Source organism: Mizuhopecten yessoensis, unplaced genomic scaffold, assembly GCF_002113885.1.
Source record: "Mizuhopecten yessoensis strain PY_sf001 unplaced genomic scaffold, ASM211388v2 scaffold7887, whole genome shotgun sequence".
Classification (NCBI taxonomy): Eukaryota; Metazoa; Mollusca; class Bivalvia; order Pectinida; family Pectinidae; genus Mizuhopecten; species Mizuhopecten yessoensis.
Window position 1 is genome coordinate 47,582 of NW_018407272.1, and position 26,976 is coordinate 74,557.

The 26,976-nt window shown below is 32.6% G+C and overlaps 1 protein-coding gene across 1 annotated transcript; it reads right to left on the minus strand.

The window, feature by feature from the left end:
• Positions 1-745: 745 nt before the first annotated feature.
• On the minus strand, positions 746-26,702 carry LOC110454467 (homeobox protein EMX2-like). Its single transcript, XM_021503971.1, has 3 exons — positions 25,671-26,702; positions 11,110-11,282; positions 746-1,780 (listed from the first exon to the last, which is right to left on the minus strand). The coding sequence occupies exons 1-3, from the start codon at positions 26,131-26,133 to the stop codon at positions 1,622-1,624; spliced, it is 795 nt and encodes a 264-aa protein (XP_021359646.1). The 5' UTR covers positions 26,134-26,702; the 3' UTR covers positions 746-1,621.
• Positions 26,703-26,976: the final 274 nt, after the last annotated feature.

Consider the following 26,976-nt stretch of genomic DNA (forward strand, 5'->3'; position numbering starts at 1 on the left):
TTATTGAACACGTGTCGCTCTAATGTGTTCCTGTCCATGGGTTGGTGAGTAAGTGTCATGGAGAGATATTGTACATCCTCTTTATGTTCGCTCACCTGGCTGTCCTTCCAACATCTCCACAAAAATACAATCCAGTTACAGCTTTAAAGCTACGATTATTATACACAGGATCCCCTCTGTCAGCCATTTGCAATTTCTAAGAAATCTTAAATTTAAAGAAGGAGTTTTGTACGTTTCATTTCCTCCGAAATGACCCCAAATTTCATCCTTTTAAGAAAAGTTAATGACATAAATAGGGAGAAGAAGCTGTATTAAATACGACCGAATGACTTCTTAAAGATTGTTTCATATCTTGCTGATAGTTTTTCTAAAGCATGGAGCACATCTGGTCACACACAAGACGAGAAACTAACGAGAAATTAAAAGTAAACTGTTGAACACCAAATTAATTTATTTGTTAAAGCTGCCGTTATTGCAAACAACACCAAGATGTTTCTGGAAACACATACTAGAGATATTAGATATTGAATATTAGCGTGTTTTGAAACTTGTTTTTTATTTTTCTGATTTTTTTAATTATTTGCTGTGTTATTTTCTTTAATTCATTTTTCTTTGCATACCTTAGGTAAGATGTAAAGATATTGATAAACAATACTAGGAAACTTCAACTTGAATTAATATTGCTGCTTAAATAAGTACGTTGATAAAACAAAAATACAAATATAAAACCACAATAACATTGTATAGCATTGTTTTATTTATACAGTGAAGCACATCTGGCAAAAGAATAAGGTGAAAATAGAATGAGAAAATTTCGGTAATATGTTGTACAACGATTAAATCTACGACAAGAGAAGCCCTCATTTCGATAAAATGTCTTTGAACACAAATGATGATCTACATTTAACATTTCTTTGAAATAATGAAGATAGTTTCGTAGCAACTCTTTGACATCCTTTTTATCATATTTCAGGAAAGGAATTATCTACGGCATGTGTTCAGAATGCGGATGAGAAATGATTGAATAGAAGATTTAAACAACAACTACCAAGAACTATATGTACACTGTATTGACACATATTGCCAGGATTGGCTCAACAGTCTGCAGCTTAAATGAAACTGTCCTAATCATAAATCATCATGTTTGCTAACTAATATATTGCATATATTTCCCTGAGGTACATAATTTTTGGACAGTGATTTAGCTTCTTACATGATTCTTTAAAAGTAATATTATTTTCATCGTTTTTAATATCATAAATTAAACACGTGTTTCTCCGTAATTTAAAAAACAATGGCAAATAAAAGTCATGCAAACGTCTTTAAAACTATGTTATCACATCTATATTCGATAATTAACCGCTACAAGTATCTTCACTGTACTCTACTTGTGAGCTTTAATAGCCATGCCAGATTCAAATAGTGTATACATTCTGGCAAAATAATAACATAAAATTAAATGCCATCGTTATGTAATGCAGCAGTTCAATCGACTCCATTTTCACTCCGTCAATTGTTGTAAACACGTGATAAGGAAATACAAATGGAAGGCACTTGTATGCCGCACATGTAAGTTTCGGTATATCAGTCTTAATCAGTCTTATGATGTTCTCACGCAAATCTACTCATTTTCCTCGCTCTCCGATTCAGACGCCCCCTCGTGGTAGTCAGTAACATTAATATCGTCTTGTTGCTGCCCTTCAGCATCGTCTTGTGGCTCATCGTCATCGCTCTTCACTCTTTTGAACTTTGTTCGTCTGTTTTGGAACCAAACTTTCACCTGCGGAATAAGACATATACATGTTTAATACAATTGCTTTATGCATTCAACATGTGCAATATTGTTAAAACAAAGCGTCTGTAATATGAGGCAAACATGTGTTATATAAAAAAAACACCAATTAATTTGAATTATTTAATAGAACTCTGAAAAACATTTTCATATTTAAGATGTTTCTGCATTGTATTCTCAAAAGTTCTTAAATGTCGCTGCAAAACTTTCGTTTGTAAAATATGTCACAAAATCAAACATTTTATTTCTTATATAGTTTTCCTAGATATTTCTTAAAGATGTGTGTGGATCAATTATTATTTTGATTGAACGACTGCCTGCATTGTTGGTAAAAAAAAAACACTAAAAAAAAACCACGAGATTGGGGACATTTTTCTTCCGATCATTATATCATTTAGTTTGAAAAGAATTCATTGAAGTTCATGTTAATGCGATGTGTTTTGTGATGTGTTATGCATAAATCATTAGTTTAATTGGTGCCAGTCGAGCGTTTCACCGTCTGTCATAAATTGAGCTAATTTAGTTTCGTACCATTGTGTAAAATCAGAATCAAGCATATTTATCATATCAAACATTATGACATTTTAACCAAAACCGTTGACATTTATTAGTATTGATAAAGCGTGCAGTGGAGTTCCGAGTTTCACCATCAGGTCGGTTTTTAATTTAATGATATTTTCTTTTAAAAACAATCTTTCAAAGAAAAATTGTTGTGTTAAAGTTGGAAAGAACAACTTAGCTCTCAACTCAATTAATTATAATGAATTATTTGAAAATACATGGCACGCGGTCGTCGAAGTAGATTTTAAGAAAGAATCTTTCTGACTTATAAGACGTTTATAGAATTAGATGAAAGATGAAAAGTTTGCTAACATCGGTTAATTAAAAAGCAATCAAATAAATTCTTTTGATAACAGAAATTCGATATTTTGATAGTCAATATAAAGACGCTTTCACATAATTCATCACTAGAACATGTCGTCTTCGGTCTTATAATCAGTAGACAACTTTCCAGTTGTTGTAGGGCCATCAAAGACAGAAAGGCGACCATATATCTTGGCAGTCTTTGTGAGTATAAGATTGCTGTGTTTGAGGCGGCAGTGTCGGTAAGAGTTGCTCTGACACTCGTTGTCGACTAATTACGGTCGTTTTGAAAGGTCTCTGAAACCCTGAGAGGTTTTTCAAACGTAATAAAAGCACTTTTTGGCATTCATTTAGCATAAAAAGCATGAGACGAGAGTTTACCCATTAGGAATTTATATGAATTGACAATTTGTTGAATTACCACTAAAGACCCAAAGGTGTATATCGTTGTGCTTGCATGGCGAGAACCAGTGTGTTCACAAGAAAGCCTTGATAAAAGAAACCGCTCAGAGATTAAATATTCTTATGCAACGTCTTAACCTCTTGCCGATAATTTGAGTAGATCTGAACTGATATCAAACGATCAATGGGTATACAATTTTTTTTTAAATCAGAAAAAAGCGGATTAAAATTCCTACAGTTCAATGAACACATTTTTAAGTAATCGTTTGGTATGAGTATTAGGAGTAGAGTTTGTACCAGTTATACAAAATTTATCATGTGCTATGTTTCAACATTATTTTAGTTTCATAACAGGTAGTTTAGATTATCATGAACTTCTATGTACACGGCCACCTATAAATTTGTAACTCACGTTGTATTTTATGTTGATTCTAACAGAACTTGGTTGATGTACCAGAGGCAAGTATCTAGTCCGAAGAAGATGCTAGAGCTAAAAAATAACTTGAAAATCACTACTTTATTTCTTTTTATGTGATAATTACATCCCTTTGTTGATATTTTATATACACAAACTGATCACTCATTGCTGCGTGGGCGCTTTAAAATAATGAATTTATGTCCTCTTCGTATGAACTTTTCGTTGCCGTTTTGTAGATTGTCTCCTTATTCTATCATTATAAAATGACCATTTCTGGATGTATTTTGGATCAATCTGAATCAGAAAATGGTAAGGATCTTTGACACTTATAACACAGTGATTGTTGATCTATTTTTTAATATAAATGACGAGAACACTGGGATAGTAACGATTGGGACTCAATAGTATTTTATAGCAGTATTATAGTGACTGGACTGTCTCGTGGAAAGACATGATAGCCTCCATAGACTTTTATTTTATGGACGTGATACTCTCAAGAGTAACTTTTCTATGATGTGAACCCAAGGGAACTTTTCTAATTTGCCAAAGAAAGAACATCGACAATTTGTGAGTAATATAAATTCCTTGAACAACTGGTATCATCTTTCGCCAGGATGTAAACTGGCACAATAGAATGGCTTGTTTGTGCATTTAACTCTCATTGTTATATTCAATTTGGAATCCTAATTTTTGCAAATTTGCACTTGATGAAATTGAAATTATCTTTAAAATGGTCGTGTCGTGTGAAAGGTGGGACGTGGGTCGTTGTTTCTGTGATGTACGAGGTAATACGATAGCTCAGTGACTGTCGATCCATCTAGTTCGTACCGACACGTGTTTTAGTACCAAAATCCTATCACGCGGCCGGACAAACAACCCCTGCCGTCAGAATAATGCCAAATTAAATGGATTAGGCCTCGATTGTAATAAAATTTGTGGCACATTATTAAAGTTATTGAAATATGATTTTAAGGTTATATGGACGTTGGAATAGAATCTCTGTGGTGTCCGTGCTCCGGGCGAGAATGACACTCTTTAAGTCTGTTGGAATCCAGCAGTTTTAAAGATTACGTTCTTAGGTAGGGTAATAACTTCTTCTGAAATTAGCCTATTAATGTTATAAATGGTGAAAGGGCCGACATTTGCTTTATCGTAGGAACAGCATTTCAGCCAGCAGGCTTCAACTTATTCATCGTTTATCACGCGAGTAATGAGACACCGCTCAACGGGAAAGTGTGCGATTTAAGAAGTATTTAATTCTAATGTCATATAATGTATTATATATGCTATGTCTTACATAGAGTGGTGTGAATCCGACCTTGTTTATGCTCATGAATACGAATTACTTGACAGGATTATATTTAGTCCTAGTACGAAAATAAGAAAATCACATTGGCGAAATAAATATTTTCGAACGAAAATGAAGAAATAGACATTGAATTAAGTTAATGATTTGTACTTAACATCCTACTGGGAAGTTGAACAAATATATTCTTATATGTATATAAATATATATACAGAATGAATGAATCCGCCAGAATTTGTGCGGTGTTAAGTATTGCGTTTAAATAGCATTACTGATTTCTAAATTGTATAGGATTGAACTTATTATAGGTTTGTTATAACAAATATTGGATAGCTTTATTTACCGTAAAGATATTTGATGACATTAAGCATATCCCCGATTCCACGAAATAATTTCTTTGCAATTATCTATCGTCATCAAAAATTGTTCTTGTCTATTTAAATAAAAATGTCAATGTGATGAAGGCCAAACTTTAAATTAGTAATGCTTACAAATAAATAATTGCAAATATTATATTCAAATGCGATAATTCCATGTAAGGTTTCGAATAAAACATGACCTTAGCAATACACTAAAAGATCAGATCAAACAGTAGTAGAAAATATCAAAATATGGTCGTAATGTTTAAATTAATATTGATAATCCTGCAGTGAGGTTATCTAGAACATGATTGAAAGGTTGGGCAGCGAATATGGTGTCTGTCATTTTAAAGCAATATTAAGAACATCACTGTTAATCAAAAAATAAACATATAAACCTTTTATAATCAATGTTTTCGAGTTTTAAAACGATAACATTTCCATTTTCAAAGTTTTGATGTGGTTGCAATTAAACTTTTTATTTTAATTTGTTGACAAATATCTTTTTTAAGCTTTTATAAACTACTTCAATATTTCGAAAACAAACATATGTATTAAGAAAAAATGCAAATGTGCTACTTTGGGAATAATTAATGGATGCAATTAACATAATTATAAATTACTAAATTAACATACCGTACGACAAATTATAACAATTTATCTCTCATAATAGTGATGTCCTTTCTGCTGTCAAATGAATCTGTCCTGCTCTGGTTTATAAGTAGATTAAACAAATTAATGATATATGTATAACGCCTTCATGAATACACATAGATTAACTAACGCTTTAAATGAAACAAATAGCGGTTGGTAAGTGCAAACGTTGCTATTCATTACTTTTTAATGGTTGAACCCATGTTTTATCATTCATAGTTATGATAGTAATTTACATTAATTATGTTTGTTTTATTGTCATGATTCATCTTTTTTATTTATTTTATTTATTTTCATCTCGAATAAGATGCATGCGTACTATACATCAATCCATTGGATACAATGTGTTGAGGTATTCATTAAATATTTACTGTGTACAAGGAATTGTTTTCGCCCAGTCAAACTTTCGCCCAATGAAATAAATGTTAGCCCATGTTTATTTCTCAATGCATATTTAATTACTATATATATATCATGCTGTTTACTTATATTCGCTGTAATGATACATTAATCCTCATTACGGAGGGTGAACAAGGCAAAAATATCTCTGTATACAATATATATGTGTGTGCATGTAAACGTGAGAGCAAATAAGCGAATAACTGCTTTTTTCGCAATATCAAATGAGTCCCTCTTTCAACGAATTCATTGTTAATCAATATATTGACATTTATCGCTGTACATCAAGTAGAATACCAAGGTTCTGCGCAAAACAGATAAACCTAATATTACCTTTTAAATAATGAGTTCATAGTATTTAATAGCCATGAATGTCAAATAAGAAGTGCATATTGGTGATTACCTCAGCGTCATTACCATGTAGTGCATAAACATACGTCAAAAAAAGTCATTTTTCACGCGCATCTGTTTGGCTTAAAACTCAGACGTAAACATATTAAGTTAATTAATGCTTAAACCTGCGATATAATTACTGTTTTAACATGTAGAAAATAAATATGTTTAGGGTATGCATGAGTAAAACATTATACATTATCTACTGGAGATGTATTTTTATATTTTCATGTTCCACAAAGGTGCGAAAGGTTTTTATTTTTTAATAACTTTGTTAATATTATTATTAATTACCTATTTGTTTCAAAAACAATAACCAAAAAAAAAACTTGGTGAAATAAATTATTAATCAAATATTACAGTTATAACGTACCTACATCATATACCCAAACAATGTGATACCGTAACGTACGTGCATCAAGACCTTAAGATCCATTCTGTCATATGGCATAAGACTAACTAAGAAACGAATATATTACTACAAAATGACCTAGGTTCAATCCAGATGCCTAACGTCACAGTGACATGGCCCTTAGCGTTATTTGCATATGCAAAGTGTGTCTGCAATGAATGAATATTCGTGACAGTAAAAGGACGTTCGAACAAAACCTGGAGCTTGTTTATCACAACAGGCATCAACTCCCGTAAAAATTGTGTAATCTGCTTGGGACCTGACCTCTGAACAATTTGAATGACAGGCCTTCATTGTATAATGGCCATGCTCACAAGTAAGAATAGTTAGCAGGTTCTGTCTCACCTGCGTGTGACAAATTACCTGCTTGGAGGACACACCTTATTGTTTTGTCAGTCAGTCGACGTGTATATTGATAATTGAAATGACATTTATATGTACTATTTTAACATGATTATTGGTCATTACTTTATATTAGGTTAATGATTTATCAGACTTATGAAGATAATATCATGTCAAAGCTAATTTGTCATGACACTGGTGAAGTGTTATTAATGTATTAGCATTAATTATCATGGTATCCACCCAGCGTAGTAATATTGAGATGACAGGAACCGGTGTAACACAATCGCGGAGGTATATTGTTTTCGTGTCAAAAGTCAAATTCGTAAAAGACTCAAATGGCATTTTGCTGTTCATTTTATGAAAATAGTATTGTTATATTCAACGCTTAGGTTTTACAGTAGGAAGGAAAAACACACTGCATCTTTCCAACACATTGCACATTTCGTAAACCTAATGAATTCTCGAGTGCGTCTAATTAGGCTGTATGGCAGTTCGTCAGCGACCTCTGATCAAGATTATCCCGATTTCTGTAGAGTCATTTGAACGTTTGTTTCGGATGTCATTGATCCGTAGTGTAGTTAGACATTGAGAGCCTACCACTTATTTGTCAAGAGCTCTCAGAAAAAATCTATTATGGTCTATTTTAACACGCTTATCTATGTATCAAACACCACTTGGTAAGCAAGGGTCTAATTTAATTACCCGGCTATTTGTTTCGTTCTCCGGTACCGTGTTACATAACACAAGGACGAAGTGCTTCCAAGACTCCAGGTGCAATGAGTATAAATTCAAATAAGTTCAATTACCTTTATTTGGTTTCTCACGGTGAGACAAATTAGTTTTCTAAAGAACAACATTCATCAGGCAATTTGGTGCTAAGCAGAACAGTTTTGCTTTCATCTCGAGCCATTGTTTGTCTTAGTTACGAAGGGGTTCTCTTGGGGACACTTTCTTATACTGACCACAGCAATGGTTCTGTCACCGTTAAATTTAAAAGTAAAGTGGATGAACTAAGACATTTATTAAATATTTTATTCAACTTTTCCATTTTCTTGTGGTGTCTTATCTCCAATTTAACATATTTTAGATGCAGATCACATTTTCTGAGATTGACAAATACCAAGCAATTTATATTTTTGTGGATAAGGTTTTGAAGCAATGATCGTTTGTTTAATAATATTGTGTTTTTTAACATTTTAATTAATTTAATTGGTAAAGTCTTCTTGTTCTTCATTATTGATAGGTCCATGTCAATAAAGGTCTCTTAATAAAGGAGAACAAAAGCAGGTTTGAAGTTATCATTTTATAATTTGACCTTGTTTACTTTCTTTCAAAAGCATAATGAGTCTTTTTCGTTTTTCTGCACAAAATGGAAAGCTTGAATTGACCTTTTTCATCTAAAATGTTGTTTTTATGTTGTGGTTTTTTATTCCAATTGTGAAATTTAGATATTGGAAAAGGCCAAAATACAAATGACTGAGGAGCAAAATATTATCACATTGATAATGACTTTATTTATTTACTTTATTTACATATTTATATCAATGTTTGATTTGTATATTCAATACCTGGTAGGAGTTTTATTAATCAATGATGTAATGCATATTAGTATCAAAACTGGCTGCGCGGTGATTATTGATTATATATAAATTAAAGTATAATTAGCTAACTGCTGAGCATTACTGTTATATAATTAATATCGTACAAACAAATATTTCTAGGATTCGGTTGGTATTGATTTACAATCTCAATTTATGCTTAAAATTGTATTATTGCAATTTGTTTTGTTCTAAAATTTGATAATGAGATATGTTTCCAGTATTTCATTTTCAGTTCTACTTAACTATGAAAAAGTCAATATGGCAAGCAACACATATAGAATATAGACTTGACGCATCGTTTCATCCGTTCATTAGCAGTGAAATAGTAAAGTCAGCGGGGAGCAATTTCGATCTCTTGTTCGTCCAGTCAACCCTGTTGCCTACTCTATTAGCAGCCTTTTAAAACATGATAAAGTAATTTCAGGCGAAAAATATCCGTATTAAGAGCATAAAGGAACCATGGATGGATGCTGTTCAGAGATGAGGTTCGGAACACAGAGGGATGTTCGGATCGCGGCTGACATCCGAAGGGCACGCCAAATGCTGACAAGAGTGTGCTTATATAAATACGTCTTTTTCCTTGTGATTTTACCAGGAAAAATTGTCGGAAATCTTAGGAAGTATCGAAAAAGAGAAAAGGACATAACATGTTAACATGTTTTGATTTTAGTTTAATAGTCAACATTGCTGTTAATGTATTCTAAAAAACCTATTTTACCACAGATAAAAATAAAAAACGAAAATCAATAGGATTTTCAAATTTACCTTCTTGGATAAGACATTGATCTCTGAACTACAAATGAACACTTTTGTAGATTTTAATATTTATACACTGATTTTTATACAAGACAAACACCAAAAAATCCTTTATGTCATCGAGCCAGCCTCCCTTACAACGGATCATTGAACCGCGAAAACAGGAAATATAGGATGAATCAAATAAATGGCGAAATATAATGTGCTTTCAGATAGAAGAATATCGGTTTTCGGTATCACGGTTAGGGATTTGCTACACTGTAAATAATAAACAGCGATGGCTACCGTTAAATTTACTTTTAATTGTAGAAAACAATGAAGATAATGTAGCTTTATAAAGGACCTCCTATGAGAGGTGTGTGTGCATAATGCTTTATCGGGAACCCTTAATCGTCAACCTGCTGAGGGAATAGCAATTTGTTCTGTATTGGGAGACAATTTATTCTGGGTCCAACGCATCAACAGTTCAAACGCCAGATAAACCAGACCATCAGGTGTTTTGTAGTGTGAAAAAATAATTAAACTGGTTTTAAGAGTGCATTAGATGTACTTTCCTCTTTTTTTTCTTCTTTTATGTGCAAATATTGGTTTTATCAGGAATGTAAACAAATGGTGTAAAAAAGAGCCCGGAATACGAGCTAAATGTTCAATATTCTATAATGGCATATCAAGTTTCTTTCCCATAGGTTCCCTACCTTCTTTTGGAATTTTATAAAATTTGGTTACATTATTAATGTGTTAGTCCTATCCTGTTAAACACCTTATCATGGTATGACATATGCTCAGACGAATTCATTGATAATTTTAATATGCGATTATATCAGAGTAATGTGTATGTAGGCTTAAAATAGGATATGAGAACAAAGGTGGTATGTTGTTTACATAAATTGATAAATATAAACAAATTACTAAAGTACACACTAAGTACTTTTAAATTTAACCACCGGTTCACATAAGTGCTTGCATATCTTTCTGAATCAGAGCACACAGATAATGAATTAGAAATGCAAAACAATAGTTCGTTAATGAATGGTTGAAAAAGCAATCCTACTTCTCGAACGTTCCCATTTTAAAAATCTTAATCTAACTGTAACAAAAAAAATATAGTTCAAATAACTTAAAATCTGGATTGGTTTTGCATGTTAGTGCTGTTCTATAGGTGTTTTTTATCAATAAGAACAGATACTGCTATGAAAATAATTACTTCAAATAATTTAAGAAACTAGCCAAGAATGTTGGTATCTACAGATTGCATAATTTTTTATATGTATAAAAAAAAATGTTTTCTTAGTATACAAATATGTCCATTTATTTTTATGTTAATGAATTGTATCATGTTTAAAATAAATTGATTAGTGCAATGAATAAATGTGTAACAACATTTGACTTTCTATTCACAGTCTCTCACCTGAGTTTCCGTCAGACCAAGTTTGGCCGCCAAATCTTTCCTTTCCTGTCCGACCACATAATGATTCTTCTCAAACGCGTGTTCTAATTTTAGGAGTTGTGATGGTGAAAATGCTGTCCGGATGCGTTTCGGTTTCCGGTAAGGATGGAAGTAAAAGCTAGGATCTTGGTGACCTAAAGAAACACATAAATGAATATTTTGAAAGAATTTTTGTATGAGTTTTGCATTCATCGCTAGATGGCACACAAGTGTTAAAAAAATGGTGTATAAAAGGCAAAATGAATCCACTATCTCTTTGTTTCTGTTCATGCAATTAGACATTTACGTTATTTGCTACAACAAATGGCAGACAATGAAGAGAAAAGGAATGCACAGATTGCAATTGTATGGGTTTTTAAGTAACAGTAGCTACAAAACCTGACCAATTCATCAATTCTTTTGTTCAATTTAGGGGTAATAAATTAATGTATACTTGATTTATAGATCTATAAGTAATCCCGTAATGACAAAATACATTTTAGTTCATTTCTAAACCTTAATACCACCTCCAATAATGTAAGTGGCATTACAACAATGGGCAACGTTCATTGACGTCATATTATATTTGTTTAAAGCAAGGTATGACTGGATTGATTGCCATAATTATTGTGTGTGTGAAAGTCTTCCATCACTTTTAAACAGAAAACGATGATGTGGTTTGTCGATTACTGCTAAAAACAGAATGATTGACTAAAATGAAAACACGTTATGGCTCTGTATTACTAAAATAATCGTCATAATTCGAGATAAATCATAATAATTCCAGTTAAACGGTGTTTAAGCTTCGTTCAAAATCAACAGCCATGCGGTTTATTTCATTTGAAATACGAATCGGTTCTAAAGATAGAAGCTGCATTCCCTAGGCTTCTTAAAAATGAGTTATTTCTTGTCTGAAACAAGACCCTAATGTGTCGACGGAGTGCAACGATTTCCGATAAATTGCTTTCACAGCAATGTAAGTCGAACCGCTATGGGAGATTTTTATGTAAGTTATATGTTTCTTATTGGTTGAACATCACAAATATTATCTTTTTAAACCCAATAAAATTTAAAGTAAATAGTTTTGTTTGTTACATACATCTTAATTTAAATGATATTTACCCCAGCACACCCCAAAACAAAAGGAAAGGCACCATGACCTCTACGATACCGTAACAGATGTTAACGACGTGAAGCATGTTTAACCGAAGAAACATTGTTGTACGCGTTCTTGGTTCATCAAATAGTTAGTAAATGTCAATTGTACCACTTCATCAGTTATAATCGCGAAGAAGAGTTCCACTTCCGCTCAGAGTCGGACACTCCTTTTGATGCTGAGCTTATGTGATATACCTCCGGTACACCAACATTGGTAAAGTTTAGGTTGTGCAACATTAAAGTCCTGAGCTCGACCCCTGAGCTTTTCTTATTTCCTTTTCTTTTCTTTCTATTTTCAAACACTCGAATCATTCCATACAACTATTGTTCCATAAATTGCATAGCAACATGTGAATTTTATGGAATGTTTCTATTGATATGACTTAATTATTTCACAACAGCGAACCCTTAACCTTTAAAAGGATACTTTACGATAAATAAGATTTAAAATGGAAACAAATATGTGCTTGAGCTCTTATTCAGTAACAATTTCAATATTTTCTTCAAATTTGATTTGTATTGGAAATGCCTGGTCATGGAGCGCGCGGTGGTTCTACTGCAGTATGCGGTAGGCGAGAAGTAATGACGGTTCCAGTCAGAGAACGGCTAGGGTTTCCAAGTCTAAACTTATCTACAATCGTTCAAGCCATATATCTTCTCAAACCTAATGAACGTCACAACCTCCTATTGGCTAACATCTAAAAGAAAGATAATGGTTTCCCGTGGATCTCCTCCCCACGTATTACCTCTCGCTAATTATCCCCTCATCTTCGTATAGTGTTCACGCCGGTAAGTCACAATTACCGAGCTCTCCCCTAACGTATAACTCTAACTTCCAAAATTAGCATTGTCACTCCGGACAAATATACTCTAAACGTACCCACAAATAAGGAAATATAGCTAAGATAATCACACGTTTTACTCCCAAATAGACAATAGAGTAGTACTTATAATTCTGAGTCATTTAAAAGTGAGGTTTTCGATATGGTGAGAAATCTGCTAAGCATTTGGAACACGCAAGCGGAGGAAACTATACAATTTGTGTACAAAATCGTATTGTTATGGAAAACACTAAATGCCCGTAAAATTGGAAGGTAATAACACGTGAGATAGATTATACTGAGCTTTTTTTTTACATTTTTTTTATCTTCTGTGGGAAATTAAAATTTTGTTTTGACAATCTGGGTTCATTTTTTACCTGCGTATTTGCGCTCTAAAGTGTGAAGCTTAACGCTTATTAGTATTAAACCCTGGCCAATAACTTTATGTTTGTATGTTGAATTATTTTCATATTTTTTTGTTTTAATTGTGTCAGGTTTTATTATATTTTAGAAATGGAATAGTAAGTTTCAGATTATTTTTTATTTTTTATTTTAGGCCATTTTACAAGTCGCATTACAAATTGATTAGGAGCAAACTATTCATTTAAAAAAGCCTTTTAATTAATTAAGAGCAAAAAGAAAAGAATCATAAATAACTATTTTTAATGAAACATCATCTCGCACATGGATCTGGGAAATTAAGGTAACAATTGATTTATATACAACTTTATGTAACCATGCCATTTTGTTATTTTGTCTATATAAATGTTTCTAAAATGGTAAACTATTTGTGTTGTAAACATTTCTATATAATCATCACGATTTGTCTTTACAAGTTGTATCAAACATTCCGTTATTTACTGCTACTGTCTAACACTGCCAGCGCACTACAAACACGCTTTACCTTAATCAGTTTATCATTCACGTAAGCATTATATTTTTAATCACAGTTTTGCGCTATTGAGAACACTATGCAATGTTAAATATATTTTTCTTAATTTGTGGCCGTTAACGCTTCTTCCCAAGTTATTAGTATCAATTACAAAGCCATTTCATTGTCAATTCTGTCAACACCAGTGAAGCATGCCTCCTAATAGCTAAAAGATATTAACTCGGGTTCACAAGAAAGATCGATGATTAAATTAAATACTATGAATAACAATTAACCACGCAGTCAAATTGGTGCTTATCATGAACAAATAATTGTCAGATGTTTTTCGCAAGAAGAACTATTGATTTAATTAGGTCTCTAACATATCAATTAAATTAAATAGCACTCAACCATTGTTTAAATGTGGGGGTTGTTCAGATACATGCATTTGTAGAAATGTAATCCTCTTGGCTTCTGCTTTACTGTTCGCACCAATAAATAATAATCGGCATCAGTTTTCATCTAAGATTCAAATTCTAAAACATCGATGTGTCACCAAGATATACTTCTATGGATTTTCTTTCTTTTTTCGTATTCTTAAAACATTATCCAACCCACTTTAATGTAATATATATTTAATGTTAAGTAATGTGTTGTTGGATCGGAAATGCTCGTTACAATTATTAGTATAAAATTTCGTATTTATTCAAAAAAAGGAAAACAAAGAGCATCATTTATTTTTTAAATCTGTTTTTAATCTGTATTTATCATTTTCCAAAATATTGTGAACTTCCTAATTAATTAAGAAAATAAACATATGCAAATAAATAAACAAAATTGCAATGGTTCAATATTTCCCTCAAAAACTAGTAAACATCTATACTTATCCTATAATTGTATCCGGACTTGTTATCCTTTCAGAAGGTATACAACTTGGTTCATTACACCATATTACTAACATCCAGTGGATGTATTGTTTCCGGTTATCCAGTGTGACCGTTTCCGGCTGACAAATGAGCACGTGGGGTCATTCTATTCTTACAAAGGGTACATAAACATTAAAACCGATGTTTTCTTGCCTGCTTATATGTTTGTTTTCTTTGAATAACAATCCATAGACGACATACGAATGACTTACTCAGTATATCAAATGTAAACTTGCACTTCGAGTTTTGGTATTTTCATCTTAGTGTTAATTTTACAAATATCTTCACTTTTAACAACGCAAAATTAGTTTTCATGCAAATAAGACTGTTTTTTATTTTTAATAACAGCATATCAATGTTTTGCTGTTGCATCAAAGTCATCGATCTACGTCATTGTTTAGACGAAGAAAAAAATATTTTTTGAAAATGAATTTGAATTCGATTTTCAAATAATGTCAACCGATTCTGAGTAAAGAAATTGAAGTAAACATGTGTTATTGAATTATAAATTTGAGCATACCAAAATACGGGAGTAGAAGTTGTTTTCAGCAATCATTTAAACACGAACTTATGAAAAAGCTCAGGTGTATGATACCATGATCCCTATGTAACTTTTGTTGGGAGTTTAACTTAAACATAATATAATATTTCCTCCTTTTTGCGTTTGTTGTAAAAATTGTTTGGAGATAAATTCTAAATTGAATTTACATACTCCTTGGTCAGCTTATCCCAGAACAAAAATATGGAGAAATCAACCAAATGCCAAAACCTGAAGTAATGTACTTAGCGAGTAAGTGCCGTCATCAAGGTTAACAAGTGTTTTTCTATCTACAACGTAGTTTTTACAATTTATTTTATCTTTGCCCTTTCCGAAAATGCAAAGATGTTTTGGTCCTACCCGAAAAAATGTCTATCTTTCCTGGAACAATAGATAATTGGTTTCCTCTGATAGGTTACGGAGTATTTGCCCATCTACCATAGGTCCTATTCTTTCTTAGTGACTCCTTTGCCCTTTGGAGAAAGTACAAGAAAGGAAAGGGAGGAATTCTGTGAAAATGGTTTTAAATTAGGAAAAATCAAGCACTTTTGCTTAAACAGGGTTACTTAGTATTTGACCATATAACATTTGTTTGTATTGATTTCCGATTAATCTTTTGCCCTTTCCGGTTTTGTAAAGAACAAATGCTGTTTGTGGTGGTGAAAATGTCAACCGTTCTTCTTGCTCAGGTCTATTATTTACTTCTTGAGTAGGATTACAAAGTGTTTGTCCATTTCGTACCTGTTTCTAATTTCTGGGAGCTCCTTTGCCCTTTGGTATTGTTCTGATGTTTGGGGGAGTAAAGCAAGGCAACCGGTACACCCAAGAAGGTCATGTTTGTTCTTCAGTCTTGAATCAACATCGTTGAAGATTTAGCGCAAATAATGTTGACCTTGTAGTATTTAGTATTCTAAGATTTACTTTGGTCTCTGGGGACATTCATGGAAATTAGTATAGGATATGAAATAAGTAAGGTTGGATTTCTATGAATCTTTGTAAAACGTTCCTTCCCACAATTTTGTTAATCATTAATTTACCTTTAACCTTCGTTTACAATCCCCACTCCTCATAGATGGACTCATGGCCTCATTTACAAGAGATGAATAAGTTTGTCACTAATAAGGGTGTATGTCGATGACTATCAGGTACTGGGTAGTGGAAGTGCGTATTGATGAGTGTCACAATACTCTCTGGGCAAACGGTGAACGCCCAGTCTTTGTACAAACCCTTATCACTTCAAGATTTAAAATCTTACGAAACAGCTCTCATCAAATATATTTCTTTATAGCTTTTTCTTTCATCAATGAAATTCAGATCAAATTGGACAAGTGCTTGGCAAGACGCGGTGTGTCACTGAATACTGGGGTGTCAAAAGGGATTTTGAAACATAGTTCATCCAACCTTTCACAAAACGCTCTCAAGACATTTTCAATAATAAATATAAGAATATGAGATATGGGTAAATTGTACTTTTAATTTGTCAGTTGAAATTGCTGGCATCATTCCGTAAAATTGCTGATAAGTACATATGACACTATACAGTAAGTTTTGACATAGGACCTCACTGAAACCAAGCACAATTCTATACAAATACTGATCATATAAATGATTTATATTGACATGCTTTTAAAAAAATGTATTCTTCATTATCACGTTTAAAATGTTAATACCTCTGTGCGCATGCATATATATGTCTTGGATTAAAAACTTTAGAAAAAAACACTATTAATAAATTCTTAGAGTTTAATATCATATCCAATATACTTTCAAGTGATGTTCTCAGCATTTTGGTATATTGTCACTTTGCATGTTATACTTTTGCAATTCTATTTCACAATAATTTTTTGAAGTATCGATTCATAATAACGAGTTATTAATCTACCTGAATATGTCATTTCATTTTTTACAAATACTTTCTGCACGTTTCTTTTAGTGTTTTAGAGTTGTTTCTTAAGAAACTCTTTCAGTAATTTCACGAACACTTGGTATAATTTTAATTTTGTTCAATGACATAATTAAAAAAAACTTTTATTGTCTGATATTACACTTGAATCAAACGAAGCCATGAGAACATTTTACTAACATACTTATTCACTTATAAATATAATGAGATTATATTAACCCCTTTTTACATGATTTCCTCAACGATATTAACAATACATACTATCAGTAAATACATATATAAGGATGGTAAATTGTCATTGGTGACATTGTTGTGGTAAATTGTGTCGTCATTGATTGTGTAAAATGAGTATTGGTGGTAAAACAGTTTGAATTAATGTTAAAGGCGGTGCTGAATTTTACCCATCGTATTTTTACACAGAAAAAAAATCAGTCATGGAAAACTTGTATAAGACTGTGAGGTGTTCTTGTGTGGGTCGAAAACAACCAAAGACACAGGAATGTTGTCTCAAACAAATGATTGAAGATTGTGAAGAAAAACAATTAAACTGGCAATTGATATTTAATGACGGCATGGTTCGTGAATTTCGTGATTCCCTATACAAACCTGGTGGTTCTTTATAAAGCGAGCGGTATTCCTGTGCATGTTATACCTAATTAGACAATAGAAGACCAACCTTGCTACCACAGGTCACTTCTTATCACATACTGTAAAAAACTAGCTACATAAGTCATCCCTCTACCTGGCTTTTGACAGACATGTCTTTCACAAGTTGTAAGCTTAAACATACTTTTTCACATTGTTCTTGTGTATTTTATAGCAGATTTTCCTACACATTTGGAAATATTTCTAATACATTTCATTGCAAATTGAGTACAGAAGACTGCATACATTCATATACAGTGTAATAATTAACCAATCAGCACATTTTTGGCCAACGCCGAAGAAACGCTTAAGCTGACCATGAGTTTGGCTTCTTTGAACAAAGTCTTCCTAATTAATTCTCGTTTTCGTTGGTTTGACAGGCTCGCGTCCTGGTTAGGATAATTAATTTTGTCTTTGTGCTCAAGCTACTGGAACAAAAATAACAATATGCTCGGTTTAATGGCCTACCCTCACTGGCAACTCGTATCCAGTTGCAAAGACAGCACCGGTAACAGATGCGTCGCCATGTTTCCTTTCAGTCACAATATTGTTCCAAGATGTGTGATTTCAAAGCACGAGGTCAAATAAATAAATATGACAACGAAGAATGTACGCTTAAAAGTGCCACAGGAACAGGACAAAACTAGCGGTGTCAAACTGATTAAATGAAACATGTTTTCCAAAATGACAAATAAATACAAATGTTATTTTGACAACAATTTCAATTTAGAAAACAAAATATTCGATAAACAACTGTCAAAAAATAAACTAAAAAGAAATGATCTGTTAATAAGCGAGTTTTATTTTGTAATTCAATTCATCTATCCATGTCATATATTTTTATGACGAGATATCATGTACTCTTAACTGTTTATGTTATATTTACATGTAGATCTGTGGTCATCCAATTCATGAACATTGTGTGAGGGTGACTACGTCAAAGATTAAGATTAGTCTATAGCAAAAACAGTTGTGGCCCAGGTTATTGTTGTCAGACAAGGGGGGATTGTATTAAACGTCACTAATATAGACATTCCACACTATTTGTGACCAATACATTGATATCTTCATTACTTTATTTAGTTCACTAAATTCAGTGGTGTTTTCGCGTAATGTAACAAAACTTCGCCGATTTAATCCATTCCATTATTATTAATAGGTGTAATCGAATGAAAAATACGTGATAAATAAGATAAACCACCATATATATAACTGTCAATTTTATATTCTGATCCCTTGAATGGTAAGGCGACTATATTTTTTTAGATTCCGGTAACTCTTAAAAACAAAACAACGATTGTTAAGCTATTTCCGCCTTGATGAACAACAAATTAAGCTGATACTTGCGTGTTCACGCTAAATCAGTTCTTAAGGTGTATATCTACTGCGATAAGCATGCTTAATGAATTCTCAAATTTCATGGAAAATCATAATTGAAAAATCAAAGCCTGCGTTATCATGTAAACTCTGTGTGTTCCCTATCTAACAACGCCATAACTTTATATATACTTATAATGTTCTTTAAAATGGCAGATGATCAATAAATCATTTTCTTCACTGTGTGTCTGTTTGGTGCTCTCCGTGTTAGGTGGTAAGTTACCATGGTGACAGGAGAGCTACGCTCTCTAGAATTTGATATTATAATCAGCCAGACCAGCTATTGGCCTGTCTGAGCGACTGTTCTATTTCACAAATTACTTTACAACGAGGTGTAGGCAATGGCCACGCCCACAATATTGCAACGGTGTACACAGCGACAATATACCACATTGCCATGACAAACCTAATTATTATACCTGAGTTATTACATTGCAAATTACTAAATAGAATTCAACTGTAAGTTAGAAAATATCATGGTTGTATATGTACACTAATGCTTAGCAGAAGTTATTTTGAGATTGACAAAATGGCTTTTTATGAATGAAAAGGGTGCAAAACATTACAATTTATTTTAGAGTTTGAAAAAACAAATGTTCATTATCACCCTGTGATAAGTATATTTGAAGTCATTTTATTTAGAATTAAAATAAAAGCAGCTGAATAATAATTTAAAAAAATCAATTCTCATAAATGTATTTGATTAAGAAGTTTCAGTTCTCACGAATCAGTTTGTTTACTTCATTTTTTTCCTTTATACATTTCCTTCTAAATATGAAGTTATGTGTAATCTTCACTACGAGATAAAAATAATATAATATGATATCAAGTAGGCTTTCCGATGAAGTGATATCTATGAACCTGATAGCACAATTAGAACAGCAAAACGGAGATAGAAAAGAATAGAATTGGAAAACAGAATGGGAATATACTCGAAACTGACAAAAACTCGTTGAAATGACTGGGATATTAAATATATGTGTTCTATAGGAGAATTGAAATAGAGCGAAATATATCCTCTTGTGCTCAAGTCCGGTCAGACGTCTCATTTCATAGGTTTTTTAAGGTTTCATGAAAACGTGTGGGGCTTCACGCTACACTCCCCGCGCCCGCTAAACACTATATTTGGCGATGCAATCAAAAACGCATTGCCACTAGTGTTAGCAGCAATAAAACCCATTGGGACGTTCACAGTGTTATGTGTATGAGTTTATCGATGAGGTGTTCCAACAAAAGCAGACACAGTGTTGTCCATTGAAAATCACAACCACTGTAAAATCAGCCTTAGTGGTATGGCAAACTTTGACAAAGCACCTGATACCTATGTTTACCGGTGTTTAAGTCGGCCCCATCTTTGCCTTTCCCACGAGGGGATACATCGCAGGCCATTAATCCCCGGGATGGAGTCGAGAGTTATAATTATCATGTCATTCCGCATATGACAAATTAGCCAAATACCCATAAACTTTAAATACATAAGTACAGTTTCAACGTTAAGCGTTAAATACATACCCAGGTGGACATAAATGGATTTGTATAATGTGTAGTTAAACTTTACTTAACTTTAACTTCATCATGTGTTTTCTAGTGTCGTAAACATAGAGGACATTTTTTTCAAGTTTTGAAGTGTAAATAAAAGCAGGTATTTTAACAAAAACGGAAAACATAAAATTTTAAAATGTGAGATAAAATATCTTTAAATGGGATATAAATTATGTGTATTAAGTACTTAATGAATGGAAAGACATCAACATTATTTACACTTGAACAACAGTTTATTTTTGTAATACATTTGTCTAACCCGTATAAATGCCGCTGTATAGTATATTTGTGTCTTAAAGACCTATAGCTCAACTGCTATTTGACAAATTCAAATCTAAAATAAAATTTAATGTTGGTGTTGTATTGTATTGTATTGTAATTTGCAAATAAAATATCTTTCTATTTAAAGGCAAAATAAATCCTTCCGAGCGGATATGAATGTATCCTCGCAATGTTGACTAAGAGAGAAGCTTGTCGGTATATTTACTTAGAACACGGTTGGAACTTACGTGCTCCTTTTATATGACTATCCGATAAGTTTTATTCAATAGCGGAGGTCCCGAAAAGAAATCGACTTGTATAGGATTATATTTTCACAAATATAGAAATGTTTTTAATATCAACAATGTTCAATTTTAGCTATTTAATTGTCCTTTTCAAACGGAATATATTTTAACAATCATCTTTTGTTAGAAGAATAATCAGGTTTTCTTTTCCTTTTAAAAAGAAAATTCAATCTTTTTAGTTGTTATTTTACAGAATTAACTATCCCGAAATAAAATTCTCGTTATATGTATGATTCGAGTTGATCAAACATATTTCTTCTAATTAAGACTTTACTTTATGTAAATAACACAAGCGTCCTCCGAGGCTTTCTCAAACAAAGCAAATGTACAATAAGTGACACTTTCTGTGTAAGCCAAATTGTCCACATCATTAAATTCAATTTGTATTATCTTTATCAAGCACACTTGTCGTATACACGTAATTAACTCCCGAACCCTATCAACCTCACATTGTTTGAATGCACTGTGTATCTGTGTGTAACCACGCCCCTTTCCCCGGGGGAGCGTTTATCTGAAAACGTGGTTTAACGTACCGGTTACACATGGCTACCTCTTTTCGTTTGATCATTTGTTAATTAAAACTTAAGTAAGAACGGGTTTGATCCATCCCTGATTATCTTAGTTTGAGCAATGAAATATAAACCCCTATGTACCTAACACGTCACGGTAAACTGATACACAGAGGCCACTCTTCTGACGTGGAACTGTGAAATCGCAGAGTCTAAATCCCCGGGGACCAATAACACTATCAGCGCCTTGTTAGCGGGTTAACAGCCAGCCAAACGTTTCGCAGATAAATCAAAGATATTACAACCCCGAAGAATACATCTTAATAAACTCTGGTAGGTTTATTATATATAATTAGATGTTATTAATTTTAATAAGTGTCTATCTTGATTTGAGTGAATGCATATTTTATTACAGTGTATATATAATGTACCAATGTGGGATTTTCATCTCCTTTTCTTTGAACGGGGTTTTCCGTTTTATCAGTTAAATATATCAAACGAGTCATATCATTTACAACATGTTTGATGATCTCTGTATTACCAGAATATGGTATTACTATTTTGGCATTTTCAATCAAGATCCTTTTGAAATATATTCACAAATGCCTCACAGCATTATTAAAGTTTTCCTTTTTAATGCCGTTGATGATAGTTCCCTTCTATTTATGATGTACTTTTAGAATTTAAAAAAAAATATTAATTGCACAAAATAATCTGCTTGAGTACATTTAGAAATAGGTTGTTGGATAAGTTGTTAAATCTATCTTGGTCAGTTTCACAATTGATTTGTATAAGGGTTATTCATAAGGCGCCAGCATATTAAGTAGAAACAAAAATAACAAATCACTAAAAAGACAGTTGCTTCCATAATATTTTCTATATGTTTTTCTATTTATATATTTGAAAATCGATTTTTTTTCCATCATTATGTTTTTAAATTTATATATATTACAGGTCAGGTTAAAATTAAACCGAGTTTTGTTTACTATTTCGCGTGTTCATCATATTTAGAACCATATTCGTTCCGTTGTAACAACAACGCACTTTCTTTCTTCATTCTATGATGTTTTTTGCTTTTTTATTGATTGGTTTTATTTGAATATGTACCAAAAAAATATTGAACAAGTGATTAAATACAAATTATTTCATGCTATCAACGATTTATGTTGTCATACATTTTTAATTTACATATATTATAATGAAGCATATTAACTTAATAGTATCACTCTTTAATATATTGCAGGATTATGTTTTATTTCATGCATTAATATAAAAAGTCAAATGAAAGATGTTAAGTGCTAAGCAAACCAGTTCCAAAATATTATTTGAGGCATTGAATTGACTCAAATTAATTTTCCTTTCATTCCTTTCTATTCCAGTAAGATTGACAAAAATATCAATATGGATATTTCTTCTTATTTAATTATTTCATATGTATTTTACACAATTATCCATTATGCATATCACAATGTCATTATTGCGATTTTTAAATGTACATTACGATGTTTGTATCGCATACAACAGAGAACACATGGAAACAGTCATACGGTATTTAATGAATTATGTTTTAATAAATCATCGTTTTTGCTTTTAGCATATTTTGTGTCAAATATGAACGTTGGCATGTTGTGTTTTGGGTGGTAAGAAAACCCTTAATTTTCCTGTTAGTTACATGTGTCAAAACATTGGTGTTTTCTCACCAAAGAATAACATCAACTACCAAGCGGCGTCAAGGCCCAGAAACGCACATGGTGTTTATTACAACCACGTTACAAAATGATATATTTGTTTTTGTGTAGATATTTATAACTTTAGCACGTCAAGGTTTAAAGTATGGGTACTTTCCATAGAATCATGATTTTCTATGTTCATATGTTCATTTTTATATTCAATATTGTGTATTTGTTCTATAACCACTGATGTAGAAATAACAGATATTTTGAAAATTAAAATATCATAGCATCAATACACAAAAGCAAACTGTTACATAACATCAACCATAACTGAATAGAACTTGGCAATTTGTAATTTCCTTTTAGACATGCTTGTTTCATTTCACTTCGTGATTTTAACTGCAATTGGAATTCCATATCCAAGGAAAGGAACAAGTAAAGATCAATAACATCACGCGAGAAAATGTTTTGTTATCATTAATATTAAAGGATGTTTTGTATGGTTGATTTTTGTTTACATGCTCCTTAACATGAAGATAGTTTTGTATGGGATAATGACAATATACTTGGCCGTGTATATTGAAAAAAGCAAAATACATTTCCACCCCGGAAACACGGGTCATGGATAATAATTTCATAATGTGTCTCTCCCTTAGATGCCATAAGCACGATAACTCGGTGTTTAGAATTGACGATGACCATGAATAAACGTCTGAACATATGATATATTTGAAGTCATGATCCGACAGAGATCACAACAGAATGTTAGAATGGTTTCTTTACAGAATCACCCAACGATTTGGTGCTTAATTGACGTAATTTACTTAATTCTGTTGTTAATATGGTCAATTTACCTCAAGCCTCATAGAGCCCGAATAAAACACTGCTGGCGTTTTACCATATTAAAAACTTCTTCAAAATCACTAACAGTCGATATATGATAATTGGTTGGTGTCATATACAGGTGATGTATGGATCCCTAGGTGATTACACCCATGTATCCAAAGGTAATTATTGCCAGGTACCCCGGGGTGAACTGCCGGCCGGAGAAATCAAGGTTCCTAAGTATGAAGATTAATGGACCTTTGCATTGTCAATGATTTTTTATGAATTACATTTTTAACCCAACTTGAAAAAAGAATATAGGCACGATATTGTAGTCGCGTCAGGAAGACATTGCTAGTCTTAACGTGTTCAATTGTTCGAACAATCTTGGCGTCATCGTAAACAACATGCGGGCGAAGGGAGACATTTGGCATGAACATAACTGCAGGGTTAATTAGTTTTCTTTCAGACTTGATTTATAACTATCATATCAAAATAAGACTTAAAATAAATTTAGTTTATTTCATCCTGGTTTGATATATTTCAATGTGTTGTTTTACCATATGGATGTTTATGCACTGTTCCTAATAAAGGTGAAATATGGAACGTGTCGTCTTATTACGTCTATACAATAAGTAACACATTTCAATCACTGCAATGTAAACTCAAAGAGATATATTTTATTTTAAAATAAACACGATGAAAAATTATAACCTTAAAATAACGGAAAGAATTGTCAGAAAAATTGAGTTAAAAACAACACAAAATATCTATCAGTATTTCAATTAAAAAAAGGGCGTAAATCTAACACTTTGGAAAACATAAACAAAAAATATGAATCCATAACAAATTGGAACTTATAAGCAAATAACGAAAATAAAATTTAACAATTAAATCAAAACAGGAAAATTTGAAAAAAAAGAAATGGAATCAATAAGAAAAATAAATATTGTGGAATTAACTCAGTTTTTATTTCTGTGAAGATTAATTAATTCCATTCACAATAATGAATTCCTTGTCGTTTTTGAATGTTTTAAAACTATTTCCAATGACAGGTGTTGACATACATTAAATCAAAAGTTGCAAGACAAATTTAATAATTTAACCAATTTCGAAAATATGTTAATAAATGTTAACAATTACTGGGACTGGAACAAATATTCTAAACTATATATATATCAGTACTTACCGAACGGAAGTCCAAACAGACCCTGAGGGTGTCGTGCCAACATCCATGGATACATATTCGTAGGATCTCGGCTTGCACCTAAAAGTCCGGGATAAAAAGGATGGAGGGAAGAAACTGTTGGTGGTGGAAGAGTCCGACCCAGGGACGTTACCCCCGGGGCCATGGTATTCTGAAACGCCCATGCTGCAGATCGTTGTAATGCTAGCAAGTCATTTGGATTTAGTTGAGATTGTTCAGCTAGCAGTAAGTTTCGCACATGAGGTGGCAATGCCGGGTGCAGAGGTGGGATTCTACCCGCAATGAGAGCAGCGTCCTGAGCCGAGGATGAGAGGCCAGACGAGAAGGAACTGGTGATGCTGTGCTGGGGTTCGGTACCCTGGGTAGAACGAGTCTCCTTGTGAATCAAAGAGTCAATAGAAAATCCATTTGAAGCGTGTTTCGGAACAGGCAAAATGGGCTTCATATTGTTTTTCCTGCTTCCACTTAAATACTTTCACAAGATGTCCCCTAATTATGTCATAGAATTAATAATTTCCTGTCGAAATCATCAGATATTTTTGAAATTTATATATCAGAAAGTCAGTGACAAATAGGAATCAAAAGTCATAATTCATAAACTTTCACTCGTAATTTGCTTTCATATAATAGAATAAATATAATTTAAATATTGTGATTTTTTCCTCAAATGAAGGACAGTCCTATGTCAACACAAAGTGTCTACCTTCAAATCAGCAGATTCTCTTTTAGTGTAATGATGGCACTTTCTCTGACGAGCAATCGTAACTGGCCAGTAGAATTGCTTTCGATCATTTTCTTTGAGTTCGTTTCCTCCGGTTAATAGGCTTCTGGTCGGCGACAGCGATTGGCCAGTTAATGCTCTGTCGTCTGCGAGGGTCATTTAGCCCGCTAGGTGGCAGCACGTTATAATTATGGACGGGATCGATGTTCTTAGCAGCCTGATGTATCATATGTCGCCTGATGATGTCTTTCTTGTTTTAAACAAAATTCTTTTTCGTTGCTCGACTCAGGTAACTCCCGTACTAAGCTTTATGATACAGATCCGTATGTTGTCAGATATTTATATGTATTCAGCGGAAACGATCGATGTACTTAAGATTTAAAATCTGTCATTGTCATTCAAATTATAGGGGTTGTGACTACAATATGTTAAACTACAGCGTTCTGAATGGGGGCAGCCCTCGCTACATGGAGATAATGTAGTTTATTTTGTCCGAATTTTGATGAACAAGCTGATAGAAATTTAATTATGTTAAAATGTGAAGCGAAAGAAATCTGCCATGTTTAA